Genomic DNA, 12,320 nt, shown 5'->3' with positions numbered 1-12,320 from the left:
ATGTTTGCCGCTGTGTTACATCATCTTTTCTTTTAACAATTAACAATGGTTTAAGGCTAGCAGTTGATTTTTGGGCATTCTTCCATTATACATGTCTTCAGTTTTGCAGCCACATGGGGCCTTTGTTGTTGTATTTTACATTTTTTTAAAGAAAGATCTTGACTGCAGGAAGGCCAGTCTAGCACCCATACTCTCTGATTATGCAGTCATGCTGTTGTAACGTGCAGAATGTGGCTTGGTGAAATAAACATGGAAGTCCCTGAAAAGGACTTTGTTTAGAACGCAGCATATGTTGCCCCAAATTGTGTACATGTCTTAATGGGTTAATGGTGCCTTCAGATGTGCAAGTTACCCATGCCATGGGACTAATACACCCCCATTCCAGACCCTGACTTTTGAACTTTATGCTGGTAACAATCTGGAACACAATGTCCATTATTTCCATAAATAATCTGAAAGGTTGACTCAGAACACAGTACATATTTGCACTGTGCATCAGTCCATTTCAGATGAGCTCGAGCCCAGAGAAGTCGGTGGTGTTTCTGGATTTTATTGACATATGGCTTCTGCTGTGCGTAGTACAGTCTTTACTTGCATTTTTGCATGCAGCAAGTCCATGTGGTGAATTCTGTCATGGAAGCATACAGTAATGCAGTGATGTTTGAAGGATCAAGGGTCACATGCATTCATTTGTGGTTTTAGCCCTTGTCTTTTATGCACAGAGATTTTGTCTGGATTTCTTAACATTTTTGATGATATTATGCACTGGTGGAATACCTAAATTCTTTGCAATCACTTATTGGCAAATCACTTGTTGATTTATTGAAAAACTGTTGGATTATTGGTTGATGCATTTTTGGCAAAGTGGTGAGCATCAACCCATGCATCACCTGTTTTGGAACAATTTATAATACACCTATTCTTAAATCACCCCCGTCCCAGATTTTTTGGAATGTACTACAGACATCAATGTCAGAATGAGCATATGTTCACAAAAAACATATCGTCTTTTATTTAAGCACAGGTCAAAATGGATTTACAAATCACTGCTTTCTGTTTTTATTTGAATTTCACATACTATCCCAACTTTTTTGGAATTTCATAATTGACAAAATTCAACAAGTAACCTTTAGGACTGTAAATGTTAAAGTGTGATCATTATATCTCATTTGAACTTGCCAGTGACTGTTACTGTGTGTAGTCATGGGTCCGTGATGTGTATTAAACAGTGAAATTTGTTTTCATTTGGTACATTTTGTTAAAATTATTTTTAAACTAGTCTTATCAGAATGTGGACAAACAGGCCACCCAAACAGAACAGTATCTATATTCCACGGGCATCCACTGCTGGTACAGTCTTCATAACCACTTAGCGTTTGCTGTGTGAGATTTAATAGTGATATTGTCTTGTAATTGATAAATGATGTGGTGTTTAATACAGAAACTGCATCTCTTTTTACCCACTACTGCTCCTCTCACACACAAGCTCTATAAGCACTCTGGAGAAATTAAACCGCAGGCACTCTATGAGGAAGGTAACTCTCCCGAGGGTTCATTATCTTTTACATCCTCTTCCTGGCTTTACATCATGTGTTAAAGTGGCACACTTTGAAAAGTGCTTGACTCTGCAGGTTTCACAACGCCCAGCAGCACATAAACTCAGATTAAAACAACCTACCTTTATAACACACAAGCTGTGCTACTTTATATTCAGCAAGCTACCTTGAATAACTGTTACCACTGTTTAGTCTCCGACATACGATCGAATTCCAAAAAGACTGATTTGAGGTCCTAAATTTAAATAAACGGCGTTTTTTTTGTGGCCGTCGGGATCGTCTTTTGTCTTTTTGGAAACATACCTGCATGTGAGATTCCAAAAAGAAAAAAGATCCCTTTTTGACCTTCAGAATTATCGTTTCAGAACAAATAAATATTTTTGATTACAGTTGTTTAGTAACTGCATAAGAGGCTCCAAAAAAGACAACCCCCTCGTTGGGATCATCTTTTTGAATTCAGATCTGTTTTAGTAATTTAAAAATCTACTACTTCGAATCATCGCATAGAACTATAGCCAGAATCATTACACAGAATCATGCACTACTACAGTGCATCAGGATGATAATTTACAGTTACTGAGTGCTTAAATATGAGATTCCAAAAAAGATGACCCCATATTCATTTTTTGGATATTTTTGGATACTTTTCTGATCTTTATGGAATCTCACATGGATCCTTTCAATTCTTTTTTGAATTTAAGAATCAATAACATTGAATCAGAACATCATTGAAGTGTATAGTTTACAATTATTTCCATGGAAGATTCCAAACAAATTTAACAAAACATCCTTCATCTCATTTGAAATATGGATCCTATTTTTGCAACTTGGAATAAGTGCATCAGAAATATAGTTTACATCCTGCATGTGGCATTCCAAAAAGGCAAATCTAAAAAAAAAATGTCTTCTTAGAATATTATTTGTCATTTGGATTCCATAACACAGAATTGATGCACCAGAATTAGAGTTTATGACTCATGTTAAAAGTGCCTACTGGTTTTGCCACTCTATGTCTTTGTGCTTCTGCAAATGTTTCTACATTTCCTTGCATTTCTATATGTATAGTAAGAATGTCCTCATATCCCCTTCGCTGGTACTCATAATACTTTAAAAATGCATTTGGTTATGGTTAAGGTTAGGATTAGGTTTTAAGCTTAGAATTCTCAGAAGGACAGTCTGTGAGTGTGTGAGCTTTGTTCCTCTTTTCTGGAGCAGTTTTAATTTGCTTTAATTTAAATTGCCATTCAAGGCCTGAGATATGTGTGTCACATATGAACTTGTAATACTGAGCCATGTTACATGTTCACTCACAAATACACAAAGCCACCCTATTGCTGTCATTTTAAAAGATGTGTTCATTACTTTCACCACCCCCAAACGTGTGTGTACCTCTTGTAAAAGCATTAGCAGAGTTGGAGGACAAGTGGAGTGCTGAGTTTCAAGAAGGCCAGTTAAATACAAAAATACTGTTTTTTTTTTTTTAATAAATAAGAATGTAACAGAATACTTAAAATATCTAAAGTCTTTGCACTCACATGTTGACAAATCACTTGACTAGCTAACAAACTGTTGGATTATTTGTTGAAGCATTTTTTTGCAAAGTGATGAACTTTTGTATCAAAGCATGTTTCTATCACCTGTTTAAGATGTTTTTTGAACAATTCATAACATTCCTGTTCTTAAATTGCCCCTGTCCCATCATTTTTGGAATATAGTGCAGACATCAAGCTCAGAGTGAGCATTTGTCCACAAAAAACAATCAAGTTGCTAAAGTAAAACATGAAGCATCTAGTCTAGATCCCGCTTTTTGGGATCGAGTTTATTTCATAGCTGATAAAATTCAACAAGTAACCTTTATGACCGTAAATGTTAAAGTGTGGTCATTACATCTCATTTGAACTTGCCAGTAACTGTCATGTGTGCAGTTATGAGTCTAAACGTGTGTGTCTGAGTGAAGGACAGCTCATCAAAAAATGATTTACTGTTACTTGTGTCATTCATGTACTGGAACACGTTTCACTTCCTACAGATAAGGGAAACAGACGTCACTCAAACCATTTCAGAAACCAACTAAAAGGTTACATTCTTATTTATTTCAAATAAAAAGTAAAACAGCGAAATGAATGTAAATATTAACTGGCCTTCTCCAAACCCAACACTTCACTCGTCCTCCAGCTCTGCTAACGCTCACTTTTTTTAAATTGTCCACAAGAGGTACAAAGATAACAGTGAAGTACAGAAAAAGAGACACTGCCAAATGTACAAAAACAGAATCAATACAATTTAACGTGGACAATCAAAGCAATACAAATCTTTGCTTGTATTAACTACAAGTTTTGTTGCTTTCCTGTTTTTGTATTACTGTGTAAGGTTGACTTTTTCCTTACGATAGTGAGCGAAGTTGGGTTTGGAGAGAGTTAGTTTTGTTTTATGAATATTACTCTTCCCTGATGTAAGAAACAACTCTTTGATGATTTTCCAGTTTTTCCTGCCTCTAACTCGCCCGGTCCAGAATCAAACCTGCTAAAGCCGCTGACTCTCAATTCGTTTCCCTCCGCGTGGCCACCCGGTCTCCGTGACGTCAGTCGGCTGTGCGCAGATCCCGGATGGAGCTGGGGGGGAAGTGAACTGGGCTGCACAATAAACTGAAGGCTGCGAGGAGTAGGAAAAACCTCCAAAAGAGCACGCCGCGCAACCGAACTGGACTAAATCTACAACACTGGACCTTATAGTAAACGCAGAAAAGCGTGCGGACCAGGTTGTGGTGTACTCCGGTATCGGGATTGGCTCAGTCTCGCCGTGGAAGTTGCTGAGGATCGAGCCGTAAGAAAAAAAAAAACAGCAGCCAGCGAAAGGAACCGAGGAAGGAAACACGGGCTTTGGAAATACGCTCACTAACCCGACAGTTTTCAAGACTCTTGGCGATTATAGAGACTCTGTTGATGAATTATGTCTACCACCAGTATTGATCCTCAGGTAGGCTTTACTACTGCTCCGTTTGCCGGAGGAATATGTGCTTATATGTGCCTGGTTCCCGGCTCAGAGCGCAGCTGAGGCCTCGGCTTGAGTCGCGAGAAACGGGCACTGCGCGTCCACTCCGCTGTTGCTAAGCTAGCTAACGTTAGCCAGCGGCTATTGCGGACGGCCAGCTTCGCTCTTTAGCTCGCCTGCTGTTTGGTCACACGATCACATGAACGTGTGGCGATACTACCAGCTTAAACAAGCGACAAAAAAGACATAGTTAGCCTTGGCGACGTTTTCCATCAGTTGCTTGACGGATTAAATGTAGCATCAGCTGAGACACTCAAGACAGAACTTAATTTACAGTCAACTAACTTAGCTTGCTAGCTAGCACTCTTTTAAGCTAGCTTATATAAGCTAGCAGTGTGCCTCCGTTTGACCATTAAGACTAGTAAATTGGTAACTGGCTAATTAGCATTACAACAGTTAACCTACGTCGCTGATGTGGCGATAAATAATGTTGTCTGCTCGAGAAAGTGTCAGTTTAGCTAGTTTGTAGCTACATTTGACGTGTTTTCTTATGATGGACGCTAACCCTAAAAGACCAGGGCCGACTTGCAAAGGAAACCTGGGACGTATGTTTCATACTTGTTGAAAGACCATATATATTGTTGCCAAAGACAATAAGGTTAATGAAATGTATATTTGTTTCCTCCATCTTTCCTGTGTAATCTGCGCCAACGGAACCTGAAGACGTCAAAAGGACAAGATGCTAAAGGTAAGATAGCTAACACGGCTAACCTTACAGTGCTTCGTATTTTCATGCTCATGCTAGTCAGGTAAATTGAGCTGTCAGTCTAGCAAAGGTAAATGAAGCCAGGTAAGAGGGGATTTACAGGGGACATAAAGCTTCGCCATCGGTCCGTGGCTCGGTCTATTTGTGATATAAGTCGCCGTTCGTTGCCGTGGCCTAACGGGAATTTCCGTGCATGTTCATATTTTTTTTCTCAGTAATCGTAACCAAAGCGGTGTGAGATTTCAGGCACGGTTCGTATGGTAGCACCTGGTCAAGCTGCAATTTAGCAGATTAAGGCTGGTTTTGTATGTAAGTTGCACATCATTTTTAACCATGGAGAGTATGACTGAAGCATCCAGAGTCCGCTTTGGGATTACACAACACTGATGTGAGCTTTTGGTGTACATCTGCTTACATCTTAATATATCCAGTACTCGTGTTCACTCCATTAGCAGTTTTATTTAAGGTCTGGTCTGTCTCCCTAGTCAGACAGGTGATTCACTAAGATATGGAGTAACAGACACATGATTACAATGACAGTGTTTCGGATGATTCTTTTCCAGGTAAATAATGAGTTAACCTGTATATTTCCTCATTTATGTGAACAAGGCAGCCATATGGGTCAAATCAACCACTATTTATGCTTTATGAATTAAAATGTGTTGTTGTAAAATGAGTGTTTATCATTGAGTGCCTCAACAGCAAAAAGCACAGATTGGTAACGCAGAGGCTAGTCTAGATTTGCAGGTTTGAATCTCACTTATGCCATGTGACATGACAGTAGAAGGGTACAGTGATTGATGCACCATTGTCAGGTGTGTTGGGATGTTTAGTGCTACAGGGGTCAGCCAACTGGTGCAGCTGATGTGCATTGGGAAAAAAATACTGTCTAAATCTGGAGAAAATGTGCAATATGTAATTTGAGCTTTTGTGCTTACTGGTTTGTCACAGAGCTATGTTTTCTGTTTTAGTGCAAAATGGCTCACTTCACCAAAAGGAAACGGTCCATGACAATGACTTTGAACCATACCTCACTGGCCAATCTAATCCGGTGAGAAAATTCTTTATGTATGTTTGTCCTTGTTTTGTGTAGAAACAATGTGTTGTAAAAAGGAGGGAAGATGTTTTACCATGTATAAAATCTAGGTTGTGTTTAATTAAATAAATCTAACTTGTTTTAGACAAACCATGATTATTTCGGATTTGATTGCTTTTTCTTTCTGATGGTTTTATTGCTTTCTTGTTATTTCATTTAAACATTGACCTGCCTTATTATGCTTTAAATAGGTAAATGAAACTGTTATTAGAATATTGCCTGAGTCAGCTTTTATGACTGTTGAAATTGTGTTGAGATCTGATTCTCTCACCATCTGCTGAACATTTGTTTTTGTGGATTTGTGTTGATATTGCACTGATTTTCATTACAAAGGTCAAACCACAACATTTCTGTGTTCCAGAACAACAGCTACCAATCCATGACTGACCCCTACTTATCCAGCTACTATGCGCCATCCATTGGGTTTCCCTACCCCCTTAGTGAGGCTCCCTGGTCAACTGGCGGTGACCCTCCGATCCCCTATCTCACCCCTTATGCCCCTCTCAGCAATGGAGACCATCATTTCATGCACGACACTGTGTTTGGACAGCCAGGGCGGTTTGGGCAGTAGCATCTACCCCCACCGCTTTAATTTTTTCCCTGAGAACCCTGCTTTCTCAGCCTGGGGCACCAGTGGCTCTCAGGGTCAGCAAACTCAGAATTCTGCTTATGGGGGAAGCTACAGCTACCCGCCCAGCTCCCTAGGTGGTACCCTGGTGCCGGATGGGCAGACAGGCTTCCACAGTGACACCCTGAGCAAGGCACCAGGCATGAACAGTCTGGAGCAGGGCATGGTTGGGCTAAAGATTGGCGGTGACGTCACAGGTGGTGGCTCAGGTGTCAAGACCGTGGGTTCAGTGATTGGCGGCGGGGCAGTGGCAGCAGCTGTAGCCACAGGTAATGGTGGAACCCCTATAGGCATGCCCCCCAAACCAACATCCTGGGCAGCCATTGCGAGTAAGCCGGCGAAACCGCAGCAGCTAAAGGTCAAAACCAAATCCGGGATGCCTATGGCTGGGGGTGCGTTACCTCCACCACCCATCAAACACAACATGGACATTGGCACCTGGGACAACAAGGGGCCTGTGACCAAAGTGGCCTCACCATTGCCTCCCCAGCACCAGCAGCAGCATCCGCCTCTCTCTCATGGCCACCTGCCCCCTCACCCCCATGGGCTCCCGCCCCCTCCGCAGCCGCCCATGCCCTCCGCCCAATCCCTCACTCAGCAGATGGCCACTCCGGCCCCACCTCCTCCTCAGCCTTACCAGAATCACAACCCGCCCCCTCAGACCCGGTGGGTCGCTCCACGTAACCGCAACCCGGGCTATGGTGGAGGCGGCAGTGTGGACAGCAGTGGCTCCTCCAGTGGTGGGGGTGTGGGCAATGGGGGTGGAGGTGGACCCCCAGGCTCTGGTGCAGGTGAGTCGCACCCGGTCCTGGAGAAGCTGCGTGCAGCGCACAGCTACAACCCCAAGGACTTCGACTGGAACTTAAAGAACGGTCGTGTGTTCATCATTAAAAGCTACTCTGAGGACGACATCCACCGATCCATCAAGTACTCAATCTGGTGCAGCACGGAGCATGGCAACAAGCGGTTGGATGCGGCCTTCCGCGCCATCAATGGCAAGGGCCCCGTCTACCTGCTGTTCAGCGTCAACGGCAGTGGGCACTTCTGCGGCGTGGCCGAGATGCGCTCGCCCGTGGACTACGGTACCAGTGCTGGCGTCTGGGCACAGGACAAGTGGAAAGGCAAATTTGATGTGGACTGGCTGTTTGTTAAGGACGTGCCCAACAGTCAGCTCAGGCACATCCGGCTGGAGAACAACGACAATAAGCCGGTTACCAACTCACGTGACACGCAGGAGGTGCCTCTGGAGAAGGCCAAGCAGGTGCTGAAGATCATCGCCACCTACAAACATACCACCTCCATCTTCGATGATTTCTCGCACTACGAGAAAAGGCAGGAGGAAGAAGAGGTGGTGAGAAAGGTAATGCTCACGTCACAATAACACTTGTTTTCTTCTCCTTTCGGCTATAAAGGTGTAATGATGTACACAGCTCACGATTAGATTATATTCACGACACACACAATATTCTCACAGGATTGTAAAGAAAATTTTAATGCCCGAACTGAACTGATGACCGTGTCCTTGCTGTTGCATAGCCCACAAATGACAATAGAAATTGGGGTTGGGAGGCCTGGAGCGGGGAGGGTGGCAAATGACAATGTGTTTTTGTAATTGACACCAAAGCTCACACACAGTTCAATTCCATTAGATGGCATTATTAATAGAATCTAGTTGGTATCACCCACCTTCATGATGCATATTGTCACAATATATTGTTTTAAGATTGATAAAGATTAAATGACCCTTATTAGTCCCACAACAGGGAAGTTTCACCTCCGCAATCTAACCCATCCGTGCAGTGAAACACCACATACACACTAGTGAAGACACACTAGGGGGCAGTGAGCACACTTGACTGGAGCGGTGGGCAGCCCTATCCGCAGCACCCAGGGAGCAGTTGAGGGGTTAGGTGCCTTGCTCAGGGGCACCTCAGTCACGTACTGTCGGCTCAAGGGAACGAACCGGTGACCTTCCGGTCGCAAGGCTGGTTCTCTAACCGCCAGCCCACAACTGCCCAGTTACACCCCTAGCCAGTTCTTTTTGTACATATGCTTGTTTAGGTATGTCAAATCAAATTGGAAAAAAATGCCACATGAGCTGCATTAAAAACACAGTAGCCACAATTCTTTGCTCATTCAGACTTGAGCAGCACAAATAAACAACAGTCATAAAGGTTGAAGAGGCAGACATTTTGATGAGAATTTTCTTCTGACATTCTGAGGCCATGAACCAGGAGTCATCAGTTCTGGAGCAGGGACATTTTCTAGCACAATTTGGTGACAGGCATGCACAATCATGTGGCGTGTGTGTGATTCAACTTATCAGTTTATTACCAGGGGCCTGTCTCATTAAGCATGTTCAACATGGACTGTGTTACAACCAAACACTTGAAACAGAGAAAGAGTCTAGTGGCTTATTTTTTAAAGGAAATGAAATAGTTCTACATAAATTTGGAGAAATGTGCTTTTTTATTCTTTGTATGTATGTAGTATGATTTGTTTCCTCTACCAAAAAGAGAGATTTTTCACGTATGATGTCATGAAATTAAAAATAGTGACAAGAAAAAGACCAGGGGGATCCACCTCCATGAGAAGGCTGTCCCTGATTAATGATACTAGACCCTCATTGGCCGAATCCTGGTAAAAAGTGATCTACCATTGTGAGACATAAAAAACAGGCTTAAATTGAACTAGGCATGAAGTTAGCTGGCTAAATGAGGAATCCTGCTTCATGAGACAGGCCACAGGATTTGTTAGAGGGAAATCACCAAATTGCTCTACCAAACCAGAATTGGCATCTCCATCATAGACTGTCCATTTAACCAGTACCAAACAGCTACTGCACTGCAAAACTGACCACTTGTTGAGCTGATTGGATACCTGCTGGTGTGATGTGATCATTGTTCAATGAACAGTGCTCCCAGTCTAAACCAAGCTTTGTGAGTAAATAACAAAGTGGTGCAGTGGATCATTTTGGCAGTGACTGAAGGGATTTCCACCAGTCCAAAATGTTTAAGCACCCCTCAGATAACGACTGGTAGAGGCCTGTGAATATGAGCTCTTTGTCCAGTTTGTATTTCATTTTGGGGAGAGCATAAATCAAGGCGCTTCAGTTACATCGCTGAAGTGTTTTCATATCTGGAGTAGGGCACCATGTACCTGGGCCCTGTGACATTGCAGCTTGTTTGCAAGAGATGCCTTTCCCCCCCTTGGGCTATGACTGATGGGCTTACGCTGTCCTTACATTCTTGGTTTTGGGTTGGTGATTGGGCAGAAGTGAAAGTGAAAAGTGCCTCATTTTCAGATGTGGTGTCATGTCACTGGAATTACTGTGTTCTACAGTTAGCTTTGTGTAGAGCCTTCTAGAACAGGTTATTACGAATTCACGGTTCCCAGCACATTGAAAAGGGAGCATATTTCTTTGTGATTTTCTTTGTTCAAGAAAAATGTGTTGCTTTTTAAGAATTTTGCTTGAATGTCATTGAAAGGTAATCTTGAAAACAGTAAAGCAGAGCATGTAATTGTCGCCATTGCTTCTGCTGGTTCCCTTATGCACTGTTATCAGGTTCATCAGAGTAGACAAATAGGCTACAGTGTATATTTTTTGTTTTTGTTGGTTTGCACAAATTCTCGCTAAAATTGTTGACAATTTTAATGCCACTTACTGTCTGTTACAGTACAATGTGGTATTTACAAAAGACAATCTTCTTGGGTGGGCTACAGTGTGTTGTGAGGAATACTAATCACTCTTCTCTTCTTGTCTACCATGGCAGAACTATGAACCTGCTCCAATCCAGAATCGATCCCGACTGGATCAGGTAAAAGGTTGGGGGTGGGGAGCGTGTTGGGTTTAGTGGGAGTCTCTGTGTGTGGAATACAGATGTCATGTATTGGCAGTGCAGTGCAGTGCAAAGGCGCTGCTCTAATGAAACTAAAAGCTTGCATCACTTTGATCACCCTTCATCTTTTCTTCTTCTTCCAGGAACGCCAAAATCGAAGTAAACAATAGAAGACTGCACCCCCATAGCTTGATCAACGGTTGTTTTAGGACTGACCATTTGAAAATGAAATTTAAAAAGAGGACGCAAGAAGAAATTTAAAAAGAAAAATGAACAGCCATTTTTGTTTTCTCTATTTAATTCTGGTGACTTGGGCCAGCGTCGAACTCAAACCTCTGCTCTCCTGGTTCTGGCTCCGTGAGGGGTGAAGTTGATTAACGGCACCGTGGTCTTCTTTGTCTCTTCTTTTCTATCATTTGGTTGGGTTTTACACACCTCCCTCCTTTCTTTCATCCCCAACTTTGACCAACAATTGTCTGCACATTTTCCCCTTTTTTGTTTGGTCCCACCCCTTCCTCCCTGCTTCCTCTCAACGCTGGCAGTGAGAGTCGTCAAGGTGACTTGAGTGAGTGTTAAAAGCCTATGATTACGTTTGTGAGTGTTTGAGAGGATGTGATGACGTTGTAATTGGTAAGGTGGAAGAAGAACCATCAAGAACCACCGGGGTTGCTCCCCAGCATCAGTAACTGTACTTGGCCAGTTTAAATTCGTACAATCGAGGTGACGTTCTGTACATCTTTATTGTTGTTGGTGTGGGGGTTTCAAAAGGGGTTGAATGAGGAAGGTCCTGGGGAGTATATGTGCAACTGCGTATAAGGGACAATGAAATGTGTCTTGATAAAAGATGATAATGTTGATGTAAAAGAAAACTATATTTTTTGAATTATGTAACACTCAGCTTATAACTTTTTTGTGTGTGTGGCTAGTCACATTGGTCACAATACTTTTGATTTTCCTTTTTTTTTTTCTTTTGTTTTCCTGCTTGGAGCCTTAACATTTTAAAGCTATAGCGTCATCAAAACCGTTAAGTAATTGCTGTACTATACCTCAACAGCATAATCAGGGAAAAAGACGTCCCATGCACCCTCTACCCAAGGGAAGTCAACATCACTGGCTGGACTGAAGACGAAAAAAAAATTACAGTTTGAGTTATGGTTCTGAGCCAAGTGCTATGATTCTGTTATACTCTGCTTATTGTTTTAAAAGCAGCATTGTAACTTTGTACTGTTCCACTGATGCCCAGCAGAGGTCGCTGTTTCTTTGTTTAAGCCAATTTGAGAGAAATGTAGCATTCACTGCTTTTTTGAAATCAGTCAAGGTGCATCACTTCCCGTATTTTTATTTTTTTTTGTCCTTTCTTCACAGAATTCAGTTTATTGATCTTTTCTTCCCCTTGTCCTCAGTATAATGCTAAGCTTTAACGTAGGAGCATATAATAACGGAG

At 42.2% G+C, this 12,320-nt stretch overlaps 1 protein-coding gene across 1 annotated transcript; it reads left to right on the top strand.

The window, feature by feature from the left end:
- Positions 1-4,167: 4,167 nt before the first annotated feature.
- ythdf1 (YTH N(6)-methyladenosine RNA binding protein 1) lies at positions 4,168-11,371 on the top strand. Its single transcript, XM_036578327.1, is given in 7 exon segments — positions 4,168-4,532; positions 5,271-5,295; positions 6,285-6,364; positions 6,771-6,962; positions 6,964-8,397; positions 10,811-10,855; positions 11,020-11,371. Coding segments are annotated over 7 exon segments (1,830 nt in total). The 5' UTR covers positions 4,168-4,505; the 3' UTR covers positions 11,047-11,371.
- The last annotated feature ends 949 nt before the right edge of the window (positions 11,372-12,320 follow it).

Source organism: Colossoma macropomum, unplaced genomic scaffold (genome assembly GCF_904425465.1).
Source record: "Colossoma macropomum unplaced genomic scaffold, Colossoma_macropomum, whole genome shotgun sequence".
Taxonomy (NCBI): Eukaryota; Metazoa; Chordata; class Actinopteri; order Characiformes; family Serrasalmidae; genus Colossoma; species Colossoma macropomum.
Note: the sequence above shows the minus strand (reverse complement) of the source record. Positions and strands in the feature narration are given on the sequence as shown.